The sequence below is a fragment of the Ranitomeya imitator genome, chromosome 5 (genome assembly GCF_032444005.1).
Source record: "Ranitomeya imitator isolate aRanImi1 chromosome 5, aRanImi1.pri, whole genome shotgun sequence".
NCBI lineage: Eukaryota > Metazoa > Chordata > Amphibia > Anura > Dendrobatidae > Ranitomeya > Ranitomeya imitator.
Genome location: NC_091286.1, coordinates 350,385,601 through 350,411,087, shown reverse-complemented (window position 1 = coordinate 350,411,087; position 25,487 = coordinate 350,385,601). Strand labels below are relative to the sequence as shown.

The following is a 25,487-nucleotide window of genomic DNA, read 5'->3' as shown; positions in this document are numbered from 1 at the left end:
TATATTATTGATATATCCTGTAGCCAGGCTCAGTACATCTTGATGGGCAATTTGTATCATTATTTTTGTTAGGCATACATCTTAGATTAATGACTGACGCTGTTAGCCCCATCTAGGGGCGTTTGTTAGACTGACAATTGATACATATCCGTGTTCAAGTCAGCTAGACAGTGTATAGGAGGTAATGATGTGTGGTATGGGTAATAGTTCTTTTTTATGCTGAATTAGCATGTTTATGTGGCATATCTGGTAGCATACCCACTGCAATTTAGCAGCAATTAGTGTATCACAGGGGCTGAAACTCTGGGACAATCCTAGCATTGTCCTACTCCTGTCTTTTTTGCTAATTTCAATATATTGTGTTTTGGGTTTTTTGGTGATTTTTTTGACCATTTTTTTGCTTTCTTCATTTCTGTTCTTATATATCATTGTTTTCCCACCTGCATAGTAGGGTGAGATAGGGGAGTGAGGGTTAGTCCATGTTGAGTGGGGGCGCCAAAAAATTGTTATTAGGGTGCCAACCTCCACAGCAAGGCAGGTGATAGGAAAGGTCATTGTAGGGTATGTGCTAGACCTTGGTCAATTTTTATTTTTTTGGTAGATTTATTGTTGTGCCAATAAGCACTGGGTTGGTGTGTTTTTTAAGATTGTTATAATAAAATTTGTTTTAAGGGAATTCATGTTCACTAAGTTTCTGTATAGTTCCCAGTATGAGATTCATTTCTAGTGCTACTACTTTTGTTTTACCAAGTCTGGCTTCAATTAATCCACAACCGGTGGGTGGGAGAGCTCGTGTCTTCAGGTTACAAGATAGAGCTGGTCTGTCAGCCTCCTCGCCGGTTTTTCCCATCCCGTCTTCCCAGGTCCGAGTCCCACCGACAAGACCTGTTCAATTCCATAGAGTCTCTTCGTCTCAGCGGGGTCATCTCTCCTGTTCCAAGGGAAGAAAGGTTTCAGGGGTTTTATTCCAATCTTTTTATAGTACCCAAAAAAGACGGAACAGTAAGGTCCATTCTGGATCTGAAACGCTTAAACAAGTTTGTCCACGTTCGTCACTTTCGGATGGAATCTCTACGGTCAGTTATTGCCTCAATGGAAAAGGGAGAGTTCTTGGCCTCGATAGACATTCAGGATGCCTACCTACATATTCCCATTTTTCCTCCTCATCAAAGATTTCTCCGTTTCGCCCAAAACAACTTACACTTCCAATTCACGGCTTTACCCTTCGGGCTGGCCTCCGCCCCCAGGGTGTTCACGAAGGTCATGTCAACTGTGGTGTCCATTCTGCACTCCCGAGGCATAGTAGTCTTGCCATATTTAGACAATCTTCTGATCAAAGGGCCGACCTTTCAAGCTTGCAAGGAAAATGTCAGCATTGCTCTACACACCCTTTCTCGTCTGGGTTGGCTAGTAAATTTAAGGAAGTCATCCCTAGAACCGTCTCAGAGGATTTCATTTCTAGGAATGATTTTCGACACCTCTCAAGCCCTATCAATCCTTCCCCAGGACAAGGTCCTAGCCCTTCGGCGGGAAGTGAGGAATCTTCAGCAACCATACCGTCATACGATCCGGTCCTGCATGAAGGTCTTTGGAAGGATGGTTGCAACTATAGAAGCAGTGCCATTTGCACAGCTTCACCTCCGACCTCTCCAACATGCAATATTAGCAGTTTGTAACAAGAATCCACTCTCCCTCAACCGCAGATGTCGGTTGTCTCCCCAGGTCAGGCAGGCTCTTTCATGGTGGTTAAACAGCTTGTCCTTACTGAAAGGGAAACCCTTTCCTCCAACCAATTGGGTAGTGCTTACAACAGATGCGAGTCGCCTAGGTTGGGGAGCGGTGTTCTTTCACCACACTGCTCAGGGGCGCTGGTCTCCTCGGGAATCAGATCTTCCTATCAATCTCTTAGAGATTCGGGCAGTTTGACTAGCTTTGCAGTATATGCACCATCTTCTGGCGGGTCGCCCTGTCTGGATTCAATCGGACAATGCCACAGCCGTGGCCTACATAAATCATCAGGGGGCACCCGCAGCCATGCAGGAGGTAAAACGAATAATGTTCTTGGCCGAGAGGAATCACTCGGTGATTTCAGCAGTCCACATTCCGGGCGAAGAGAACTGGGCAGCAGGTTTCCTCAGTCGACAGGGTCTAGCGTCCGGGGAATAGTCTCTCCATCCTGAGGTATTTCAGCAAATATGCCATCTATGGGGGACTCCGGACGTGGATCTAATGGCGTCCAGGAGGAATGCCAAGGTACCCAGATTTGTCGCCCGGTACCGAGATCCACAGGCAATCGCCGTGGATGTGCTAGTGCTGACTTGGAACCAGTTTCATCTCTCTTATCTGTTCCCTCCTCTGGCACTGCTCCCAAGGGTAATCAAGAAAATCAAGTCAGAAAGAGTGCCTGCTATTCTGATCGCCCCGGATTGGCCGCGGCGGACCTGGTACGCGGACCTAGTACAAGTTCTCACTGGAGTTCCGTGGCGGCTCCCCGATCATCCGGATCTTCTATCTCAAGGGCCGATGTACCATCAGAACTCAGGGGTCCTACGTCTGACGGCCTGGCCACTGAATCTTGGGTTTTAACTCAGGCAGGGTTCTCCCAAGAGGTAGCAGATACCATGATCAGTGCACATAAAACCGTTTCGGCCAGGATGTATTATCACACTTGGAAAGTTTTTCTTTCTTGGTGTAGAGGGCGCGGGCTGCCTCCTCTGCGTTTTTCCGTCCCAAATATTCTAGCCTTTTTCCAAGCAGGCCTGGATTCAGGGCTGGCTCCAAGTACTCTTAAAAGGCAGATTTCAGCCTTGTCGGTCCTTTTTCAGCGCAGGATTGCTACTAACCGACAGGTCAGGACTTTTTTTTCAGGGAGTCGCTCATAAGGTCCCTCCTTATAAGACTCCTTTGGAAGCTTGGGACCTTAATTTGGTCTTAAGGGCTTTACAGGAAGTTCCTTTTGAGCCTCTTCAAGATATTTCCTTGACTTTCCTTTCCTGGAAAGTTGTATTCTTAGTGGCCATATCTTCCATAAGGCGGGTATCAGAGCTGGCAGCCCTCTCCTGTCGTACTCCTTTTTTATGGATTCATCAGGATAAGGTAGTGCTCAGACCAGCACCTTCTTTTTTGCCGAAGGTTGTTTCCTCATTCCACATTAATGAGGATATAGTTCTTCCCTCTTTTTGTCCGGCGCCTACGCACCGTGTGGAAAAAGCTCTCCATACGTTGGACCTAGTGAGAGCGCTGAGGAGATACATTTCCCGAACAGCTCCTTTTCATCAGACGGATGCTCTGTTTGTCCTCCCAGAGGGTCGCAGGAAGGGATGTGCGGCCTCAAAATCTACCCTGGCCAGGTGGATACGTGCGACCATTCAGGAGGCCTATTGCGCCAAGGGCATGATGGTTCCGGCTGGAATCAAAGCTGACTCCACTAGAGCAGTGGGGGCTTCCTGGGCGATTCGGCATCAGGCCTCAGCAGAACAGGTTTGCAAAGCTTCAACCTGATCTAGTTTGCATACCTTTGCCAGGCACTACAATGTCCACTCCCAGATCTCTGCTGATGCGAGTCTGGGTAGAAGGATTCTTCAAGCGGCGGTGATGCACTTATAGACAACAGTTGTCTGGATAATTATTACTGGTGAGTTAATTTCCCACCCAGGGACTGCTTTAGGACAGGGGTCCCCAACTCCAGTCCTCAAGGCCCACCAACAGGTCATGTTTTCAGGATTTCCTTTGCATTGCACAGGTGATGCAATTATTACCTGGGCAAGACTAAGGAAATCCTGAAAACATGACATGTTGGTGGGCCTTGAGGACTGGAGTTGGGGACCCCTGCTTTAGGACATTCCACAGTCCTGTGTCCTCCAATGAGGCGAAGGAGAAATAGGGATTTTTGTGTTACTCACCGTAAAATCCTTTTCTCCGAGACGCTCACTGGGGGACACAGCTCCCTCCCTGACGGCTACTGTCTTCTTGTATCTGATATTATCAGTTAGCGAGGTCTTTTCTAGACATAAGTTTTCTGTATTTATGCTGATAATATTATTTTCTGGTTCTCCTACTGCTTTTGCACTGAACTGGATTCTCTGGTAGCCAGTGTCAGGGTGTATACGACGGAGGAGGAGCTAAACCTTTTTTATGTTTACTTAGTGTCAGCCTCCTGGCGGCAGAAGCATACACCCATAGTCCTTTGTCCCCCAATGAGCGCCTCGGAGAAAAGGATTTTGCGGTGAGTAACACAAAAATCCCTACTTCCAGGTCTAATGTCTGCAAAATAAAACAAAAAAAAAGTCTGATTTTGATCTGAGTGATGGATAAAAATCGCACTTTCAAATATGAGGCTGTGAAAAATTTGGACGTCACTAGAACACAACTTGAATCCATCAGTGTGCTGTTCAAATCTTTCATTGTCTGTTTGCTATGAGAAAAAGGCATCAGTTTTTTGCATTTGAGAAAAACTGCTGAAACACTGATGGTAAAAACTGACAAACTGACTAAAATCTGATCCCAAACACTGATCAAAATTGGTCCCCTTTATCCATGTACAAGTGAAAACATACACCCGAATGAGGCCCAACAGAAGATTGTAGTCAGTCATGAAGGTCAATCAATTGAGGAGTTGCTGACCTGTTTGTCTTTTTGTGTAGTTTGCCAGATGATGACCAGGAGATTTCGGTATTTGATTATTTTCTTGATGAGTCAGGAGAATGGGATACATGGCAGTCACGCTTACCAGATATCACATATGTTGGGAACACAGACATCATGGGAGAAACATTCATTGAAACCCAAGACACGGTGAGTTGTGGCAAAACAAGTAGGAAAGTAAAATCCTATTTGGGGGAAAAAGAGAACATATTTCTATGTTTGTGAAAATGTGCAAACAATGTCAAGTTTGATGCTTGACCTAAAGGGAAGGCACCGCGTTTGTAGATCATTAATAAATCAATATAATGTGGCATACCGTGCTGTTATAACCAAGTTTTGATTGCATTTGAAACATTTTTTGTGTGTTATAGGAGTTTAAAGAAGGCACTGGGGGCTGACATCTTGCTTTCACAGTAGCTGCACGACACTTTCAATGTCATAAAACGGCACCCCATGGTCATAGGAGATAACAGAAGGACGCCGACCCTATCTATTATAATTGAGATGTCACTGCTGTGAAATGGGCACGCCTCTGCACAATTCACAGTAGTGGGAGTGTTCTGCTGCCATTTTCATGGAGCCCTCGGCATACTACATATATATCTCTCTCCCATCAGTCTCCATGTGTCTCTCAGCCAGACTAAATATGTCCCTCTCAGCCAGACTAAATATGTCTCTCTCACCCCCTCCACAATGCAGCCATTCACTGCAGACCTGCAGCTCCTTATCTTATTTTACTGAGGGATGAATTACAGCTCCTGCCAACAGCTCTGCTCCATACACACCAGATGTCTTCGCTCTTCTTCCGGTCCATGATGTTCTCCACTGTAAACAAGCTGTGCTTCCGATGCAGTAGCTGCTGATGATAGCAGATCACAGGGCAGTCTCCCACAAAATGGCGCTGCCCTGTGATGCTACTCTTCATTCTGCCCCAGGGATACTAGACCACCCAAAAGGGGAGGGAAATGGTGATGTCAGCAGTTACTGCCCCAATTTTCCAGCTAACAGTAAAGCTGGTAAGTCTTACTATAGCTGCTTGAGGTCTAAAACGGAAAATGCTCCCCTAGTGGTAATTATATATATTTGTTAAAAAATATATAATATTTTTCATATAGAAATGTTTGCAAACAGTGCAAACATTGCATTAATATATTTTAAGTACTATTTCAAGCTTAATTTCACACAAAAAAACTACAAGAAAACTGGTGCACATTCCCTTTAAAGGACAGATTGATTTTTTTTACCAAAGCAATTATGGGATTTACGGAAATTTATATTGGCATTTTCGCTACAATGGGCAATGTGGAGTAGATACACAAAGCAGAAGGCACCAGGATGATATCACAAGACAAGGAGAACATGGCATGAACCATTTTATTTAGGTGTTTTCAGTTATCAAAAAATCAAAAGCATTTGGAAAAAGGCATGAACAACATTATTTTAAATGTTAGATCTATTTTATTTGTGTTTTATAGGTTATAGTGCGCACTTTCTTAGAGTTTGCCAGCATGGGATCCCAACATGTCTTATTAGCTGGACCTCCAGGGTGTGGGAAGAGCGCATTAATGAATGACTTCATTTCTACACAAGGTATATGGTGGATTTATTAAAAAAATATATATATATTTTAGAATGATCAATTAATTTTATAAACCTAAATTTATTTGTATTGTTTTTCTGCAGACCGGACACGCACATTGCTCAAAAGAATGGTGTTTTCAGGATCTTCAAAGGCCAAAGAACTCCAAGAATTACTGGAACAAAATATCGTTCACAGACAAGGTAATTACATTACCATTTCTTAGGCTTTTTACTTTAAGTCAAGAGTTATAATAATTTATTTAAAAACAAAAACAACATATATTTACATATGCAGCGGCGGGCATAGTTCTGCTGCAACCTGTGCAGCTGCATAGGGGCCTAAAAGGTAAGGGGGGCTCACGACCACCTTCAAGGCAAAAAGCAGCTTCTGTTACAGGGTCCCTCTTCTATCTGTTTCCACCCCCATATATATATACAGTCATGGTCAAAAATATTGACACCCCTGCAATTCTGTCAGATACGGTAATACTCATTTTCTTACTGAAAATGATGGCAAACACAAATTACTTGGGATTATTATCTTCATTTAATTTGTCTTAAATGAAAAAACACAAAAGAGAATGAAGCAAAAAGCAAAACATTGATCATTTCACACAAAACTCCAAAAATGGGCCAGACAAAAGTATTGGCACCCTCAGCCTAATACTTGGTTGCACAACCTTTAGCCAAAATAACTGCGACCAACCGCTTCCGGTAACCACCATCAATGAGTTTCTTACAATGCTCTGCTGGAATTTTAGACCATTCTTCTTTGACAAACTGCTCCAGGTCCCTGATATTTGAAGGGTGCCTTCTCCAAACTGCCATTTTTAGATCTCTCCACAGGTGTTCTATGGGATTCAGGTCTGGATTCACTGCTGGCCACCTTAGAAGTCTCCAGTGCTTTCTCTCAAACCATTTTCCAGTGCTTTTTGAAGTGTGTTTTGGGTCATTGTCCTGCTGGAAGACCCATAACCTCTGAGGGAGACCCAGCTTTCTCACACTGGGCCCTACATTATACTGCAAAATTTGTTGGTAGTGTTCAGACTTCATAATGCCATGCACACGGTCAAGCAGTCCAGTGCCAGAGGCAGCAAAGCAACCCCAAAACATCAGGGAACCTCCGCCATGATTGACTGTAGGGACCGTGTTCTTTTCTTTGAATGCCTCTTTTTTTTCTCCTGTAAACTCTATGTTGATGCCTTTGCCCAAAAAGCTCTACTTTTGTCTCATCTGACCAGAGAACATTCTTCCAAAACGTTTTAGGCTTTTTTAGATAAGTTTTGGCAAACTCCAGCCTGTCTTTTTTATGTCTCGGGGTAAGAAGTGGGTCTCCAACCATACAGTCCCTTTTCATTCAGATGCCGATGGATAGTACGGGTTGACACTGTTGTATCCTCGGACTGTAGGGCAGCTTGAACTTGTTTGGATGTTAGTCGAGATTCTTTATCCAACATCCGCACAATCTTGCGTTGAAATCTCCTGTTAATTTTTCTTTTCTGTCCACATCTAGGGAGGTTAGCCACAGTGCCATGGGCTTTAAACTTCTTGATGACACTGTGCACGGTAGACACAGGAACATTCAGGTCTTTGGAGATGGACTTGTAGCCTTGAGATTGCTCATGCTTCCTCACAATTTGGTTTCTCAAATCCTCAGACAGTTCTTTGGTCTTCTTTCTTTTCTCCATGCTCAATGTGGTACACATAAGGACACATATTCTACACACTAAATTATTGGACACATATTGTAGACAGTAATGTGCTGTAAAACGGCAGCACTAAAAAAGATAAGAGTAATAGTCTGGGGATAATACAGATATTGAATTGATAAAGGGAGAGAGAAAAAAGAAAAAGTGCCAGACTCAGTGTTATTGATCAGTGATATTGTGTAGCCAGCATCTATACCAGGGCCTGGACAAGGTATTTTCGTGCCTTAAGAAGATAAGGCAAATTGTGTCCCCCCTTCCTTTTTCAACAACCAAAGCATGCAAACCAAACTGCATGCAAAAATGTATGCAATAAATTCAAAGAGTGCAGTGATCATATAGACACCATGGGTGTGTCACAGAATTTTACACCATTGGGCAGTGAAGAGATAATATTGACATTTTTACCACAGAAATTTAGTTTTATCCTCAGATTTTACATTTTCACATAGGGAAATAGATATAAATGACACCAAAATTTGTCCCACAATTTCTGCTGAATGTGGAAATATCCCATATGTGGCTATACAGTTCTGCTTAACCACACGGCGAGACTCGGGAGGGATGAGGCACTATTTGATTCTTGTAGAACAAATTATCATAGAATTGTTTTTAGACTCCATATACAGAGCCCCTTAGTGCTAAAAGAGCAGGATACCCCCTCAAGTGACATCATTTTGGAAATTATTTATCCACAGTGATAGTGACAATTTGACTTCAAAGGAATTTTTTCGAAACAAGCAGCATTGGATGTTGCTGAGTGAAAATTGCAAATCTGCCATTGTTGGGCCCATACTTTGTAGTGCCCAGTATGTTCTAGTGCCCAGTAAATTATTCTCAGCTTGTGCTTCTGGAGACATACACCCATAAATTAAGTGTGTTCTCATCGCTACAGAAATGCCAAATATGTGTATGCTAAGTGTGGCTTGGGCACACTGTAGAGCTAAGAAGGGAGGGGGATATTTGGATTTGGGAGCACAGAATTTGCTGAATTTTTTTTTTAGGGGAGCCATTTCACTTTTCCAGATCCTTTATGTTACCAGTAACATGAAAGTCCCCTATATTTCTGTTACCAGATGACAGACCTGAATGGGGACTTGCTTTTTTTCTGGATTGAGTTGAAGCTTTTATTGGGAACAGTTTACATAACATTTTGGATCACAGTTATCTTGTGCTCTACGCTTACCACTTATATCTGGGTTTCCATTTAAATCTCTTAATGACATGACATAGATGAACCCTCCCCCCCCCCCCCCCGAGTGATCCAATCACTATAATGAGGCAGCAGAGTTACTCTGGACTCCAACAAGCCTCTGTTCAGTGGTGCCCTTCTTTTCAGAAGTGCAAAGAACTGTAGCCTGTTCGAGCTTTTGTTCACACTTAAAAAAACACTGCTGGGTAACAGTTCAGACAGCGTCCAGAGTGTCTCAGTCTGCCTCATTATAGGAAAACTTCCTTCAGGGATTCCATCTGAATAACGTATTTACGCGGAAAACTCGATGTAAGTGCTCAGCATAGAGCGAAGGATAAATGTGTGCCGAGCCTTACAGAAAGGCAGAATGAACAAATCAACAGCAGGTCAAGAATTGGTTTCATTTATTTTTTATGCTATTCCTTGTGCAGTGTAAGTAATTAGATGACTTTACTCTTTGGGTCGGTGCTATTACTGGGATATCAGATTTATATATTGGATTTTTTTGGCATCACACACTTAAAGACTTTTTTTGCAAGAGAAAGGTTTTGCATCATCATATTTTGAGAGCTATAATTTTTCTATATTTCTGCTGACAGAGTCATGTGAAGGCTTGTTTTTTGTTTTTTTGCAGGACGAGTTGATGTTTTTATTGGTACTATTTTCTGTCACATAACAATTTTTGATTGCTTTCTATTCCAATTTTTGGGAGGCAGAATGAGCAACTCAAGAATTGTTTTTTAGGGGGGGTTATGTCATTCCATATGTGGTAAAAAATGATAAGACAGCTTTATTCTACTGGTCAGTAAGATTACAATGATAACACATTTATTTTTTTTATGCTTTGCTGCTTTTATACTAAACTTTTATTAGAAAAAATAATTGTTTTTGCATCGCTATATTCTAAGAGCTAAGCTTTTTGATTTTTGCTCTGATGGAGCTGTGTGACAGCTTATTTTTTGTGACAAGATAATGTTTTCAGCTATACCATTTTACTTACATTCATCTTTTTATAGCATTTTACTCCACTTTTTGTTCAACAGTATGATTAAAAAGGCATAGTTTTTTGCCCCCCTTTTAAATTTATTTTGTATGGTGTTCACGGAAAGGGTTAATTACTGTGACTCTTTTATAAACTCAGTGCTTGGCTATCTCCAGCAGTACCATTGCAATGAGTGGAGCGACAGTGTGCAGAATCGTGGTTCTTGGGATTGGTGAGGGTCCCAGTGATATGACCCTGACAGATCTGAAAGTTATTCCTTATCCTACGGATAAGGGAAAACTTCCAAACTTGTGAATACCCCTCTAAAGAAGAGGTGGGACAGAGATAGATGGAAAACAAGTAGTAAACACTGCAATAGATATGGGATAATAAAAGTAGGATTTTTATAGGGCTATATCCCTTACAAGGTGCTGTGATTAGTTTGTACAGCTGTCACGCTCAGACACGGGTAAGTCCAGTGGACACCACAGCATATAAACACAACGGGTTGGAAAAAGAAGACAAAGGCCCTAACAGTTGGAAATGGGGATCGGACACCTCCTGACACCAACCTGTGCCTGTCCCTAAGCTTCCCTAGTGCCCTATGTGAGTCTTTCACCCCATCACCTGCACGTCCATAGTCCTTGACTGTCACCTCTACAAACCCTGGCTAGTGCACTGGCTGGCAAAGACACTAGCCTCGCCACTGCAGATGATAACACACAGGGGAAGAGACAAACACAGGACAGACAAAAAGAAAAATACTCAGCTCAGGCTCTGCTGCTAAGCTCCACAGCAGCAGAGAAAATTGGCACCAGGATAACAGAACTCAAACAGCAGCAGCAACACCATCACAGGCGAGCAGCACACACCTAGGTGGTCAGCATAGAAAAAAACTCTATAACCGATGTTCAGCTGATGCGCCATGTGACTATTTAAAGGGAGGTGGGAGTGGTTATACCAACCAACATCAGCTGACCAGCCTAAAAGAAATGCTTTTTACATGTCAACGACATGCTCCACATTGACCCATGCTAGCATACTGTGTTTCTTCCTCTTCTGTATTTTTAGCAACTATTCTCTGTGTTTGGTGGCCCATCTGCAGAAATGCATGTGTTCCACCAATCTCTCTCTCTCTTTATAAGGCCAGGGTCACACGAGCATAGATTCTCTTATGCACCTATGCTACGGTTTTCTCATGCGAGAGAACCAGATCAATTATGTAAATAACACTCAGATCAAACTCTGATCCGAGTGTCATCTTAATGTGATCCGATTCTCTCAAATGAGAAAACCGTAGCACAGGTGCGGTAAAGATGGAGAACAATATTTCTCCATCTTCTCCATTATCTGAGTCTACTATGTCTGAGTATCTGTCTCCAGTAGGCATACACGCCTGAAAAAGATGCATGACAGAGCACATGTTCGCCCTGTTGGCACCCTCATAGTCTATGGCCCCATCGGTGCATCCGCCAGAGTCCCATTTTGTGGGGGAGGGTTCAGACGTAAGCCCCAATGGGACCAACGAACGGGGTGCCATAGTGCAGCAACCTTAGGCTATATTCAAATATCCAGTAGTGATCAGGTAAAACGGATCAAGCAGCAATCCATTGGCAAAAAAGTTGTGCAGACACAACTTTTACTCCATTTTTAAATAACTGATCTGGATCTGTTTTGTTAACATTGAAATATATGAAAAATTGATCCGTTAATTAGCCATCCGTTTTTCTTTCATTAGTAACAGATACATATTTTTATTACTGTATATAGTAAGCAAAAAACAGATGGCTCATTGACGGATCCATTTTCCATCAAGAGTTATGAACAGCTAGGAATAATATAGTGTACAATATAGCAACAGCATGCCAAACATAGCAACTGAGTGAGACTAATTGTAATACATTGTAGCTCAGTAACTCATTACCTAGTTATCTATACACAGCAGCAAAGTAATTTTGCTATCCTAGGGGAGAGCCCGATGCGCATGGATAACCCTTTGAGAAAGCAAATGCGAAACACACATGCTCTCCCCTGGGATTCTAAACAGGAACTTTATAAAGGGGAAGCGCTCTACTTTGACATGTTCATGCATTTTGTTCATAGCAAAACTACTATGCTGCTAGGTATAGGTAATTAGGTAATGAGTAAATGAGCATTAGGCTGGAGTCACACTACCGTACAACACGGCTGAGTGCTATGCGATAAAACATCGCCATAGCACTCGGCCCAGTGTTACTCTATGGGGCTGCTCACATCTGTGATTATTTTCTCATGGCGAAAAGGCATGCGAGAACAATCGCAGTATGCTGTGATTGGCAGTGAGACTCGGCTCACTCACACCCATATAAGTCTGTGGCTGCGAGTGACACAAAGCATATCACTCAGAGTGCAGTGCGATATATGCTGATGCCGGCAGTGGAGGAGATGGAGAGACTACTTTCTCTGCCTCCTCCATAGCTGTGCTCCGATCATCTCTGTGCAGGATTATTGGAGTACAGTAGCATGACCCTCGGCTCCCGCTTGCAGCATTGCTGGAGCCCAAGGGTCATTAGCATATCGCATCCGATGCTCTCACATCGGACGCCATATACTGGTATGACTCTAGCCTTACTATTAGTCTCATTCAATTACTATGTTTGCCATGCTGTTGCTATATTGTTCTCTATATTACATTACTACTAGCTGTTCATGACTATTGCCTGTTGCCTGCTAGTCCTTGGGATTTTGTATCTTCTCTTGTTCATTTTATCACTTTTTCACCAATAAAATTGATAATTTTTTTGATATATAATTTTAAGTCCGTACTCCATTTTCTGTATATCAAATAGGTTGCCAGAAACGAGAGATGAACGCTGTCAGCAAATCACATTTAGCTCTGCTGTACTCCAGCACATCTTCACACTTCAGTGAAGAGAGCACACTGTTTGTCAATGCTATTGTGCGGCGTGTTCTTCTTTCCCTAGTGTGTTGCTGCCTGCTTATGATTATTCAGCATAATGAATAGGAAGAATTACACACCCCTAGTAATGCCTTTCTGGTAATGCTCACTTGGACTGAAACAAAATGTAACTGTTAAGTCACAAATATTTTAATTGCTAATATCTCCACAACAAAAAGACAAAATAAAAAAGTTTTATTGTGCTCTGCATTGCCTTTTACATTCTATGTCTAGTTCATCCTGAAAATTTTGATGAAAGGTCCTCTTTAATGGTCTGTCATTATTCTGAAGTGTATACTGTTATCCGTATATTTCCACATAGAGATAACAGGACATGGCCTTTGAACATGAAAACTGCTCAGGAAAGTGAGAGCTGTGATTAAGACAGCTGCTGTAGGATCTGGCAATAGAGGGTGGGAGCCAGGGATTGTCCTCATGCAAAACTGATAACAGCAGCTTTGTCAGGAACTAAGAGGGAGGGGGAATGGAACTGAGCAGCTCAATGCTCTATGGAAATCAATGACCTGGAGAGATGTGGCTTGCAACTCAGGAGTTAATTCTTTGTCCTGGAATGTAACTACTACACTCTATCAGGATTTAATGGCTAGGCTCATTGGAAACAATCTGTACACCTTGTAAGATAAAAGCTCTTACAGCAGGAGAATAAAAAAGAAAAAGCAAGTCCATTGCAAACTTGCTTATTTTCATGTTGTCTAGTCAGCTATACCAATTTAGTAGCTTGAGAATACCCCTTTAAGTAAAATGTGTTTCTGTCTATGGAATGTAAATCTGTTATTTTGAAATCTTTTGAAGTATACTATACATTTCAGGTTTCATATATGGTGCAAAGGATGGAAAAACTTTGCAGTTATTTATTGATGATCTGCATCTCCCTACACCTGATGAGAATGGCATACAGCGCTGTAACGAGGTAAATTGATTTGTGTTAAAGGTACAGTAAACAAAGTGAAGCCTAAAGAACTGTTAATATAAATTATTATTATGTAGAAATATGTTTCTGAAAGTAGTGATAATGGATGTAAATAATTTTCTGCATTTTCTGGCAGGTGATACATGCTGTCCAAACCGTGGGCAGGATGTATCAGCCACTGGCTGTACAATCAGACAAACGCATGCTTCTAGTAGCTGCCGGGGACCGAGCTGCACTGCACACTAGTTATACGGGAGGTCCTCGGTGAATTCTCTCCTCCCACTGACAGTGATTTACAAATCTCTGCCTGTACACTCATATGTCAGTCTTTGTTGCGCCTTTAGATGTGCAGTTCCTTCCTTCCATTCGCTATGGATCTACAGGGGCTCCATGGATGGCTCCAAAGGATGTAGCACCCTATACAAATTTATACTGTCCTCTAAGGGTGTGCCACCTACCCTATTCATTATTTATTGGCAGAGTACCTGGAGCAGCCAGTGCCAGGCAGCAGCTGCCAAGGCAAACAGGATCATGGGGTGCATTAAAAGAGGTCTGGATACACATGATGAGAGCATTATACTGCCTCTGTACAAATCCCTAGTTAGACCGCACATGGAGTACTGTGTCCAGTTTTGGGCACCGGTGCTCAGGAAGGATATAATGGAACTAGAGAGAGTACAAAGGAGGGCAACAAAATTAATAAAGGGGATGGGAGAACTACAATACCCAGATAGATTAGCGAAATTAGGATTATTTAGTCTAGAAAAAAGACGACTGAGGGGCGATCTAATAACCATGTATAAGTATATAAGGGGACAATACAAATATCTCGCTGAGGATCTGTTTATACCAAGGAAGGTGACGGGCACAAGGGGGCATTCTTTGCATCTGGAGGAGAGAAGGTTTTTCCACCAACATAGAAGAGGATTCTTTACTGTTAGGGCAGTGAGAATCTGGAATTGCTTGCCTGAGGAGGTGGTGATGGCGAACTCAGTCGAGGGGTTCAAGAGAGGCCTGGATGTCTTCCTGGAGCAGAACAATATTGTATCATACAATTATTAGGTTCTGTAGAAGGACGTAGATCTGGGGATTTATTATGATGGAATATAGGCTGAACTGGATGGACAAATGTCTTTTTTCGGCCTTACTAACTATGTTACTATGTTACTATGTAGTATGATCTGGTGTGAAACCAGCCTTATCCGAGTGCAAAAAGAGGAGATAAAACGCGATTTATGCCCACCTTAGGGCGGATTTGTACCCACTTATTTCCAGCTTCACGAGTAAACATAGTCAAAGACAGAGGTAGAAGAAAAATTACAGAAAAAAGGCAACCATATTTACCAACACAGGTCACAATACTAATGCACTACAGGATGCAGCAGGCCATCATGATAATACAGAGGCACTACAGGTACAAAACATTTATGAAATGGCCACTTGCACACCTACCATTCATGGAGAGGGTGGCTGCCTAGTATTAGAATTGCACATGGATGGGGCTTGTATAGGGCTCTGGTCACACAAATGTAGTGCACAAATGTAGTGCACAGAGCCTCCAACGCAGCCTATTAGTGATGCCCATACTATTAGATAATGTGAGCTGCCCAGCATTATATAAGTGCACCCCACAAGGGCAGACACCCCAATTTCCACAGCCAATAGTGAAAGGGCTTGGCTGCATCTTGCATAGAAATGAAAAACACGTGCAACAGAAAAGATGTAACAGGTGCGTAACATGCAAGCAACCACCCCCTCCATGAATTGGCAGTGGCGTAACTTGAAGCTCATGGGCCCCAATGCTCCAACGGGTCCCCAATTATTGCAAGCCTTATAGTATTGGTCTTTTCATATAGGTCAAAAAGACTTTTTGGGCCCCTTAGGTTCCAGGGCCCGGGTGCGACTACAGACCCCACACCTGTTGTAGTTAAGGTACCGTTACACTAAACGATTTACAAATGATCACAACCAGCGATACGACCTGGCCGTGATCGTTGGTAAGTCGTTGTGTGGTCACTGGGGAGCTGTCACACAGACAGCTCTCTCCAGCAACCAACGATCAGGGGAACAACTTCGGCATCGATGAAACTGTCTTCAACGATGCCGAAGTCCCCGGGTAACCAGGGTAAACATCGGGTTACTAAGCGCAGGGCCGCGCTTAGTAACACGATATTTACCCTGGTTACCAATGTAAAAGTAAAAAAAAAAAAAAACACTACATACTCACATTCCAATGTCTGTCATGTCCCCCGGCGTCAGCTTCCCTGCACTGTGTAAGCGCCGGCCGTAAAGCAGAGCGGTGACGTCACCGCTGTGCTCTGCTTCACGGCCGGCGCTGACAGTCAGTGCAGGGAAGCTGACGCCGAGGGACGTGACAGACATCAGAATGTGAGTATGTAGTGTTTTTTTTTAACTTTTACAATGGTAACCAGGGTAAATATCGGGTTACTAAGCGCGGCCCTGCACATAGTAACCCGATGTTTACCCTGGTTACAGGTGAACACATCGCTGGATCGGCGTCACACACGCCGATCCAGCGATGACAGCGGGGTGATCAGCGACCAAAAAAGGTCCTGATCATTCCCCACAACCAACGATCTCCCAGCAGGGGCCTGATCGTTGGTTGCTGTCTCACATAAAGATATCGTTAGCAGGATCGTTGCTACGTCACAAAAAGTGTGACATTGCAACTATATCGTTAACGAAATCGTTATGTGTGAAGGTACCTTTACACTCCTTTTTTTTTTTTTTTTTTTTACTTTTAATATTTATTTTATTTTCACAAAGTAACACATAACAACAAAAACATAGATTATTTCCATTACAAATTATAATTACATCACAAAAGGTACCTTTACACTCCTGTGCATGAGTGAATGTTTCATCAGCATTTTACATGTGTGTTACCCTTTATAAAGGGGGTCTCCTGCATCCTTTAGGTGCATTAGTTTCCGTGACCTGTTATTGGTGCATGTGGCTGCCTTTTTCCTGTGATGTTTTTTTTTATTTGATTTTCTTTTCGGTGTATTTCTTTAAATTTTTTGTAGGGATTAGCAAGACAATGAGGACTCTTGACGCGATTTGCAAGCCTGAGTATTTTGGACAAAATATCAAAAATACTAATGCATTTTATACATCTAGTTATTGTAAATTTTTTCAGCTTTACGTAGGATACAGCTAGCACTTTACTATCCGCTAAGGAAATTGGGGTATCTGTCCTTGTGGGGTGCGCTCATAAAGTGCTGGGCAAGTCTGCCTGATCTAAAAGTATTGGTGTCACTCATGGGCTGCAAACCAGACACTGTGCACTACACGTATCTGTGTGACTGTCACCCTATGAGGCTCATCATCTGTGTTCATTTATAAGTCTAGGCAACCACCCCCTCCATGAAAAAATGCCACTATTATCAAACTTTGGCTGAATTGCTATGCAATGGCCATGCTAGAATGCAAAATGGTAAGGGGCGACCTACCTTGGATTTGCAACATGTTATCTGTGAACAAGAATCTGAAGTATTTCTCCAGCGTTGTTCAGTATTATTATGTGTGTGGGTCAAAGTGACTAAATCCAAAATATTATCCTCATATATCCATCTAGCTGTTGAGAATGCTTCTGGATGACAAAACTCTGGTGAGATTCAACAAACCTTTCGAGTGGCAGACTTTAGAAGGGCTCCTCGTAAAAGCTATTATGGGTCAACCCAAATATGCCAACAGTGCCCACAGAGTTTCAGCTCAACGACTATTGGTGAGTTTTTAATAAAAATAGACACATTCCAATGTCAGGGTACATAAACGGCACAATTATAAGGAATGTAAATCCTACAGTATTAATTGCTATCTGGATCCTAGGTTACAAACAGTGGTATATCAAGCGTGGTCACCAAGGATGCAACCACAACCAGACTCATAAAAAGGGGACATGCCTCCTCACAGTTGATATCCCTGCTGATTAGTAACTCTTGGATTGTATCAATAAAGGACATGGGTTGGGTCTCAAAATGCTTTAATCCTATATGTGCATCTTTTGTATAATGTTCTAATTGCACTGTACATGATGACACGTCAAAAATTAACATTGTGATACCACCTAATGAGCGCCATATTTACCTGTTTGGTGTAAAAATCCAGTGGTCATGTGACATTCTATATGTCGTGAGACAGGTCGGGAATACAGGGCTCAGAGCAAAGGTGCCATGTTGGTCCGGGAGGAAAGTCTTTGAGTTATTTATGGGTTGTACAGTGGTGGTCATCTCCTTTAAATATATTTTTTGCTAAATTAAATATTTAAAAATGTTTTTTTATTTTTTTATTTTCATATCACGATATACATGTGAATGAAAAAAATCGGAAATCTTGCAATTTTCACACTCACCACCAGGGCTAACATTAGACAGATACTTAGGGCTCATTCATACATCTAATTTTTCCACGTAGGAGAAAAACAGATCTGTTATTATGTTCAGACTTTGATCAGAGTTTGATCAGAGTGTGGTCCAAGTGAGAAAAAAATATATCTCCATTGTCCATTCTGATAGTCCGTGGAAAAAATTTTTGTTTTCACGGAGCCATTGACTTGAAATGCCAATTTTGACCAATAGGTCTGCGAAAAATATTGGCCATGTGAATGACCCATAGACTATCACAGGTAAAAGTGCTATGTTAAAAAAAAATAGCACTCGTACATGAAAATTGGATGTCTGAATGAGCCTTTAGTGGTTTTTTTTTTTTCAAAAGATACAGGAGCGTCTCACAAAATTAGAATATCATCAAAAAGTTAATTTATTTCAGTTCTTCAATACGAAAAGTGAAATATATATATGTATATTATATAGAGTCATTACAAACAGAGTGATGTATTTCAAGTGTTTATTTCTGTTAATGTTGATGATTATGGCTTACAGCCAATGAAAACCCAAAAGTCATTATCATAGTAAATTAGAATACTTTATAACACCAGCTTGAAAAAATGATTTTAAAATCTGAAATGTTGGCCTACTGAAATGTATGTTCAGTAAATGCACTCAATACTTGGTCAAGGCTCCTTTTGCTTCAATTACTGCATCAATGTGGAATGGCATGAAGGCCATCAGTCTGTGGCACTGCTGAGGTGTTATGGAAACCCAGGTTACTTTGATAGCAGTATTCAGCTCGTCTGCATCGTTGGGTCTGGTGTCTCTCATCTTCCTCTTGACAATACCTGTTATGACCTGGTGGTCAGGACAATAATGGACCTGGTGGTTAAGAGCACACGGAATGACCTGATAGTTACTGATACTAAAGGACGAGCTCTGGGACGTGGGAACTCTGCTGACCGCAATCCCTAATCCTATCAAACACACTAGAAATAGCCGTGGATTGCGCCTAACGCTCCCTATGCAACTCGGCACAGCCTAAGAAACTAGCTAGCCCTGAAGATAGAAAAATAAAGCCTACCTTGCCTCAGAGAAATTCCCCAAAGGAAAAGGCAGCCCCCCACATATAATGACTGTGAGTAAAGATGAAAATACAAATACAGAGATGAAATAGATTTAGCAAAGTGAGGCCCGACTTACTGAACAGACCGAGGATAGGAAAGGTTACTTTGCGGTCAGCACAAAAACCTACAAAAAGACCACGCAGAGGGCGCAAAAAGACCCTCCGCACCGACTCACGGTGCGGAGGCGCTCCCTCTGCATCCCAGAGCTTCCAGCAAGCAAGACAGCAATAAAAATAGCAAGCTGGACAGAAAAATAGCAAACCAAAGAAATACAAGCTGGAACTTAGCTTCTGCTGGGAAGACAGGTCACAAGAACGATCCAGGAGTGAACTAGACCAATACTGGAACATTGACAGGTGGCATGGAGCAAAGATCTAAGTGGAGGTAAATAGAGCAGCCAGCTAACGAATTAACCTCGTCACCTGTGGAAGGAAACTCAGAAACACCCACCAGAGGAAGCCCATGGACAGAACCAGCCGAAGTACCATTCATGACCACAGGAGGGAGCCCGACAACAGAATTCACAACAGTACCCCCCCCTTGAGGAGGGGTCACCGAACCCTCACCAGAGCCCCCAGGCCGACCAGGATGAGCCAAATGAAAGGCACGAACCAGATCGGCAGCATGAACATCAGAGGCAAAAACCCAGGAATTATCTTCCTGACCATAACCCTTCCACTTGACCAGGTACTGGAGTTTCCGTCTCGAAACACGAGAATCCAAAATCTTCTCCACCACATACTCCAACTCCCCCTCAACCAACACCGGGGCAGGAGGATCAACGGATGGAACCACAGGCGCCACGTATCTCCGCAATAACGACCTATGGAACACATTATAGATGGCAAAAGAAGCAGGAAGGGCCAAACGAAATGACACAGGATTGATAACCTCAGAAATCTTATATGGACCAATGAAACGAGGCTTAAACTTAGGAGAGGAAACCTTCATAGGAACATAACGAGACGACAACCAAACCAAATCCCCAACACGAAGTCGGGGACCCACACAGCGCCTGCGGTTAGCGAAACGTTGAGCCTTCTCCTGGGACAATGTCAAATTGTCCACCACATGAGTCCAAATCTGCTGCAACCTATCCACCACAGTATCTACACCAGGACAGTCCGAAGACTCAACCTGCCCTGAAGAGAAACGAGGATGGAAACCAGAATGGCAGAAAAACGGCGAAACCAAAGTAGCCGAGCTGGCCCGATTATTAAGGGCGAACTCAGCCAACGGCAAAAAGGACACCCAATCATCCTGATCAGCAGAAACACAGCATCTCAGATATGTTTCCAAAGTTTGATTAGTTCGTTCGGTTTGGCCATTTGTCTGAGGATGGAAAGCCGAGGAAAAAGACAAATCAATGCCCATCCTTGCACAAAAGGATCGCCAAAACCTCGAAACAAACTGGGAACCTCTGTCAGGAACGATGTTCTCCTGGATACCATGTAAACGAACCACATGCTGGAAAAATAATGGCACAAAATCAGAGGAGGAAGGCAATTTAGACAAAGGTACCAAATGGACCATCTTAGAAAAGCGATCACAAACCACCCAAATGACCGACATCTTTTGAGAGACGGGGAGATCCGAAATAAAATCCATAGAAATATGCGTCCAGGGCCTCTTCGGGACCGGCAAGGGCAAAAGCAGCCCACTGGCACGAGAACAGCAGGGCTTAGCCCGAGCACCAGTCCCACAGGACTGCACAAAAGAACGCACATCCCGTGACAAAGACGGCCACCAAAAGGATCTAGTCACCAAATCTCTGGTACCAAAGATTCCAGGATGCCCAGCCAACACTGAACAATGAATCTCAGAGATAACTTTATTCGTCCACCTATCAGGGACAAACAGTTTCTCCGCTGGGCAACGGTCAGGCCTATTAGCCTGAAATTTTTGCAGCACCCGCCGCAAATCAGGGGAGATGGCAGACAAAATTACCCCCTCTTTGAGAATACCCGCCGGCTCAGGAACACCCGGAGAGTCAGGCACAAAACTCCTTGACACGGCATCAGCCTTCACATTCTTAGAGCCCGGAAGGTACGAAACCACAAAATCAAAACGGGAGAAAAATAACGACCATCGAGCCTGTCTCGGATTCAACCGTTTGGCAGGCTCAAGATAAGTCAAATTCTTGTGATCTGTCAAGACCACCACGCGATGCTTGGCTCCTTCAAGCCAATGTCACCACTCCTCGAATGCCCACTTCATGGCCAACAACTCTCGATTACCAACATCATAATTACGCTCAGCAGGCGAAAACTTTCTAGAAAAGAAAGCACATGGCTTCATCACCGAGCCATCAGAACTTCTTTGCGACAAAACAGCCCCTGCTCCAATCTCAGAAGCATCAACCTCAACCTGAAACGGGAGCGAAACATCTGGCTGGCACAACACGGGGGCAGAAGAAAAACGACGCTTCAACTCCTGAAAAGCCTCTACAGCTGCAGAGGACCAATTGACCACATCAGCACCCTTCTTGGTCAAATCAGTCAACGGTTTAGCAACAGTAGAAAAATTAGCGATGAAGCGCCGATAAAAATTAGCAAAGCCCAGGAACTTTTGCAGGCTCTTCACAGATGTCGGCTGAGTCCAATCGTAAATAGCCTGGACTTTAACAGGGTCCATCTCGATAGTAGAAGGGGAAAAAATGAACCCCAAAAATGAAACCTTCTGAACTCCAAAGAGACACTTTGACCCCTTCACAAACAAGGAATTCGCACGAAGGACCTGGAACACCATTCTGACCTGCTTCACATGAGACTCCCAATCATCCGAAAAGACCAAAATATCATCCAAATACACAATCAGGAATTTATCCAGGTACTCTCGGAAGAGGTCATGCATAAAGGACTGAAATACTGATGGAGCATTGGGAAGCCCGAATGGCATAACCAGGTACTCAAAATGGCCCTCGGGCGTATTAAATGCGGTTTTCCATTCATCACCTTGTTTAATACGCACAAGATTATACGCCCCTCGAAGATCTATCTTGGTGAACCAACTAGCCCCTTTAATACGAGCAAACAAATCAGACAGCAACGGCAAAGGATACTGAAATTTGACTGTAATTTTATTAAGAAGGCGGTAATCAATACAAGGTCTCAAAGAACCATCCTTCTTGGCCACAAAAAAGAACCCTGCTCCTAACGGTGATGACGACGGGCGAATATGGCCTTTCTCCAAGGATTCCTTTATATAACTCCGCATAGCGGCGTGTTCTGGCACAGATAAATTGAACAATTGGCCCTTTGGAACCTTACTACCAGGAATCAAATTAATTGCACAATCGCAATCCCTATGAGGAGGTAGGGCACTGGATTTGGGCTCATCATATACATCCCGATAATCCGACAAAAACTCTGGAACTTCAGAAGGAGTGGAAGACGAAATAGACAAAAATGGAACATCACCATGTACCCCCTGGCAACCCCAGCTGGACACAGACATAGATTTCCAGTCCAATACTGGATTATGAACCTGTAGCCATGGCAACCCCAAAACGACCACATCATGCAGATTATGCAACACCAGAAAGCGGATATCCTCCTGATGTGCAGGAGCCATGCACATGGTCAATTGGGTCCAGTACTGAGGCTTATTCTTGGCCCAAGGCGTAGCATCAATTCCTCTCAATGGAATAGGATACTGCAAGGGCTCCAAGAAAAAACCACAGCGCCTAGCATACTCCAAGTCCATCAAATTCAGGGCAGCGCCTGAATCCACAAATGCCATAACAGAATGACAAAGAGCAAATCAGAGTAACGGACAATAGAAATTTAGACTGTACCGTACCAATGGTGGCAGACCTAGCGAACCGCTTAGTGCGCTTAGGACAATCGGAGATAGCATGAGTGGAATCACCACAGTAAAAACACAGCCCATTCCGACGTCTGTGTTCTTGCCGTTCAGCTCTAGTCAAAGTCCTATCACATTGCATAGGCTCAGGCCCATGCTCAGATAGTACCGCCAAATGGTGCACAGCTTTACGCTCACGCAAGCGTCGATCGATCTGAATGGCCAAGGACATAGACTCATTCAGACCAGCAGGCATGGGAAATCCCACCATGACATCCTTAAGGGCTTCAGAGAGACCCTTTCTGAAGATTGCTGCCAGGGCACATTCATTCCACTGAGTGAGCACAGACCACTTTCTAAACTTCTGACAATATATCTCCGCTTCATCTTGACCCTGACACAGAGCCAGCAAGATTTTCTCTGCCTGATCCACTGAATTAGGTTCGTCATAAAGCAATCCAAGCGCCAGGAAAAACGCATCAACATCACGCAATGCCGGATCTCCTGGCGCAAGGGAAAATGCCCAGTCTTGAGGGTCACCACGTAACAAAGAAATAATGATCTTTACTTGTTGAACAGGGTCACCTGAGGAGCGAGGTTTCAAGGCAAGAAACAATTTACAATTATTTTTGAAATTCAAGAACTTAGATCTATCACCAAAAAACAAATCAGGAATTGGAATCCTAGGCTCTGACATCGGATTCTGAACCACAAAATCTTGAATGTTTTGTACCCTTGTAGTGAGATTATCCATCCAAGAGGACAGACCTTGAATGTCCATGTTTACACCTGTGTCCTGAACCACCCAGAGATAAAGGGGAAAAGGGAGACAAAACACACTGCAAAGAAAAAAAAATTGTCTCAGAACTTCTCTTATCCCTCTATTGAGATGCATTAGTACTTTGGGCCACCTGTACTGTTATGACCTGGTGGTCAGGACAATAATGGACCTGGTGGTTAAGAGCACACGGAATGACCTGATAGTTACTGATAATAAAGGACGAGCTCTGGGACGTCGGAACTCTGCTGACCGCAATCCCTAATCCTATCAAACACACTAGAAATAGCCGTGGATTGCGCCTAACGCTCCCTATGCAACTCGGCACAGCCTAAGGAACTAGCTAGCCCTGAAGATAGAAAAATAAAGCCTACCTTGCCTCAGAGAAATTCCCCAAAGGAAAAGGCAGCCCCCCACATATAATGACTGTGAGTAAAGATGAAAATACAAATACAGAGATGAAATAGATTTAGCAAAGTGAGGCCCGACTTACTGAACAGACCGAGGATAGGAAAGGTTACTTTGCGGTCAGCACAAAAACCTACAAAAAGACCACGCAGAGGGCGCAAAAAGACCCTCCGCACCGACTCACGGTGCGGAGGCGCTCCCTCTGCGTCCCAGAGCTTCCAGCAAGCAAGACAACAATAAAAATAGCAAGCTGGACAGAAAAATAGCAAACCAAAGAAATACAAGCTGGAACTTAGCGTCTGCTGGGAAGACAGGTCACAAGAACGATCCAGGAGTGAACTAGACCAATACTGGAACATTGACAGGTGGCATGGAGCAAAGATCTAAGTGGAGTTAAATAGAGCAGCAGCTAACGAATTAACCTCGTCACCTGTGGAAGGAAACTCAGAAACACCCACCAGAGGAAGTCCATGGACAGAACCAGCCGAAGTACCATTCATGACCACAGGAGGGAGCCCGACAACAGAATTCACAACAAATACCCCATAGATTCTCTCTGGGATTAAGGTCAGGCGAGTTTGCTTACCAATCAAGTACAGTGATACTGTTGTTTTTAAACCAGGTATTGGTACTTTTGGCTGTGTGGACAGGGGCCAAGTCCTGCTGGACAACAAAATTTCCATCTCCGAAAAGCTTGTCGGCAGAGGGAAGTATGAAGTGCTCCAAAATTTCCTTGTAGATGGCTGTGCTGACTTTGGTCTTCATAAAACACAGTGGACCTACACCAGCAGATGACATGGCTCCTCAAACCATCTCTGATTGTGGAAAACTCACACTAGACCTTGGAATTCAAGGTCCCAGAGTCTGGAGGAAGAGTGGAGAGACAAACAATCCAAGCTACTTGAGTGTTGTGAATTCTGTGGCTGAGTTCACTTCTGTGGTCACAAGTGGTATTGCAGTCTCTGGGCTTCCTCCCTCAGGTGTTTTGGTGAGCTCGTTGGCTGCCTTGCTATTTAGCTCCACCTGAGTCTGTCTTCCTTGCTC

At 43.4% G+C, this 25,487-nt stretch overlaps 1 protein-coding gene across 1 annotated transcript in view; it reads left to right on the top strand.

Annotated features, from left to right (window-relative positions):
• LOC138637623 (dynein axonemal heavy chain 5-like) overlaps positions 1–25,487 on the top strand; it is a 569,265-nt gene that overhangs the window by 349,680 nt on the left and 194,098 nt on the right. Inside the window, exons 58-62 of the mRNA XM_069726456.1 lie at positions 4,644–4,794; positions 6,120–6,234; positions 6,328–6,426; positions 13,874–13,974; positions 17,573–17,722. Of these exons, the coding sequence (XP_069582557.1) occupies positions 4,644–4,794; positions 6,120–6,234; positions 6,328–6,426; positions 13,874–13,974; positions 17,573–17,722 (616 nt within the window). The remainder of the gene's footprint in view (positions 1–4,643; positions 4,795–6,119; positions 6,235–6,327; positions 6,427–13,873; positions 13,975–17,572; positions 17,723–25,487) is intronic.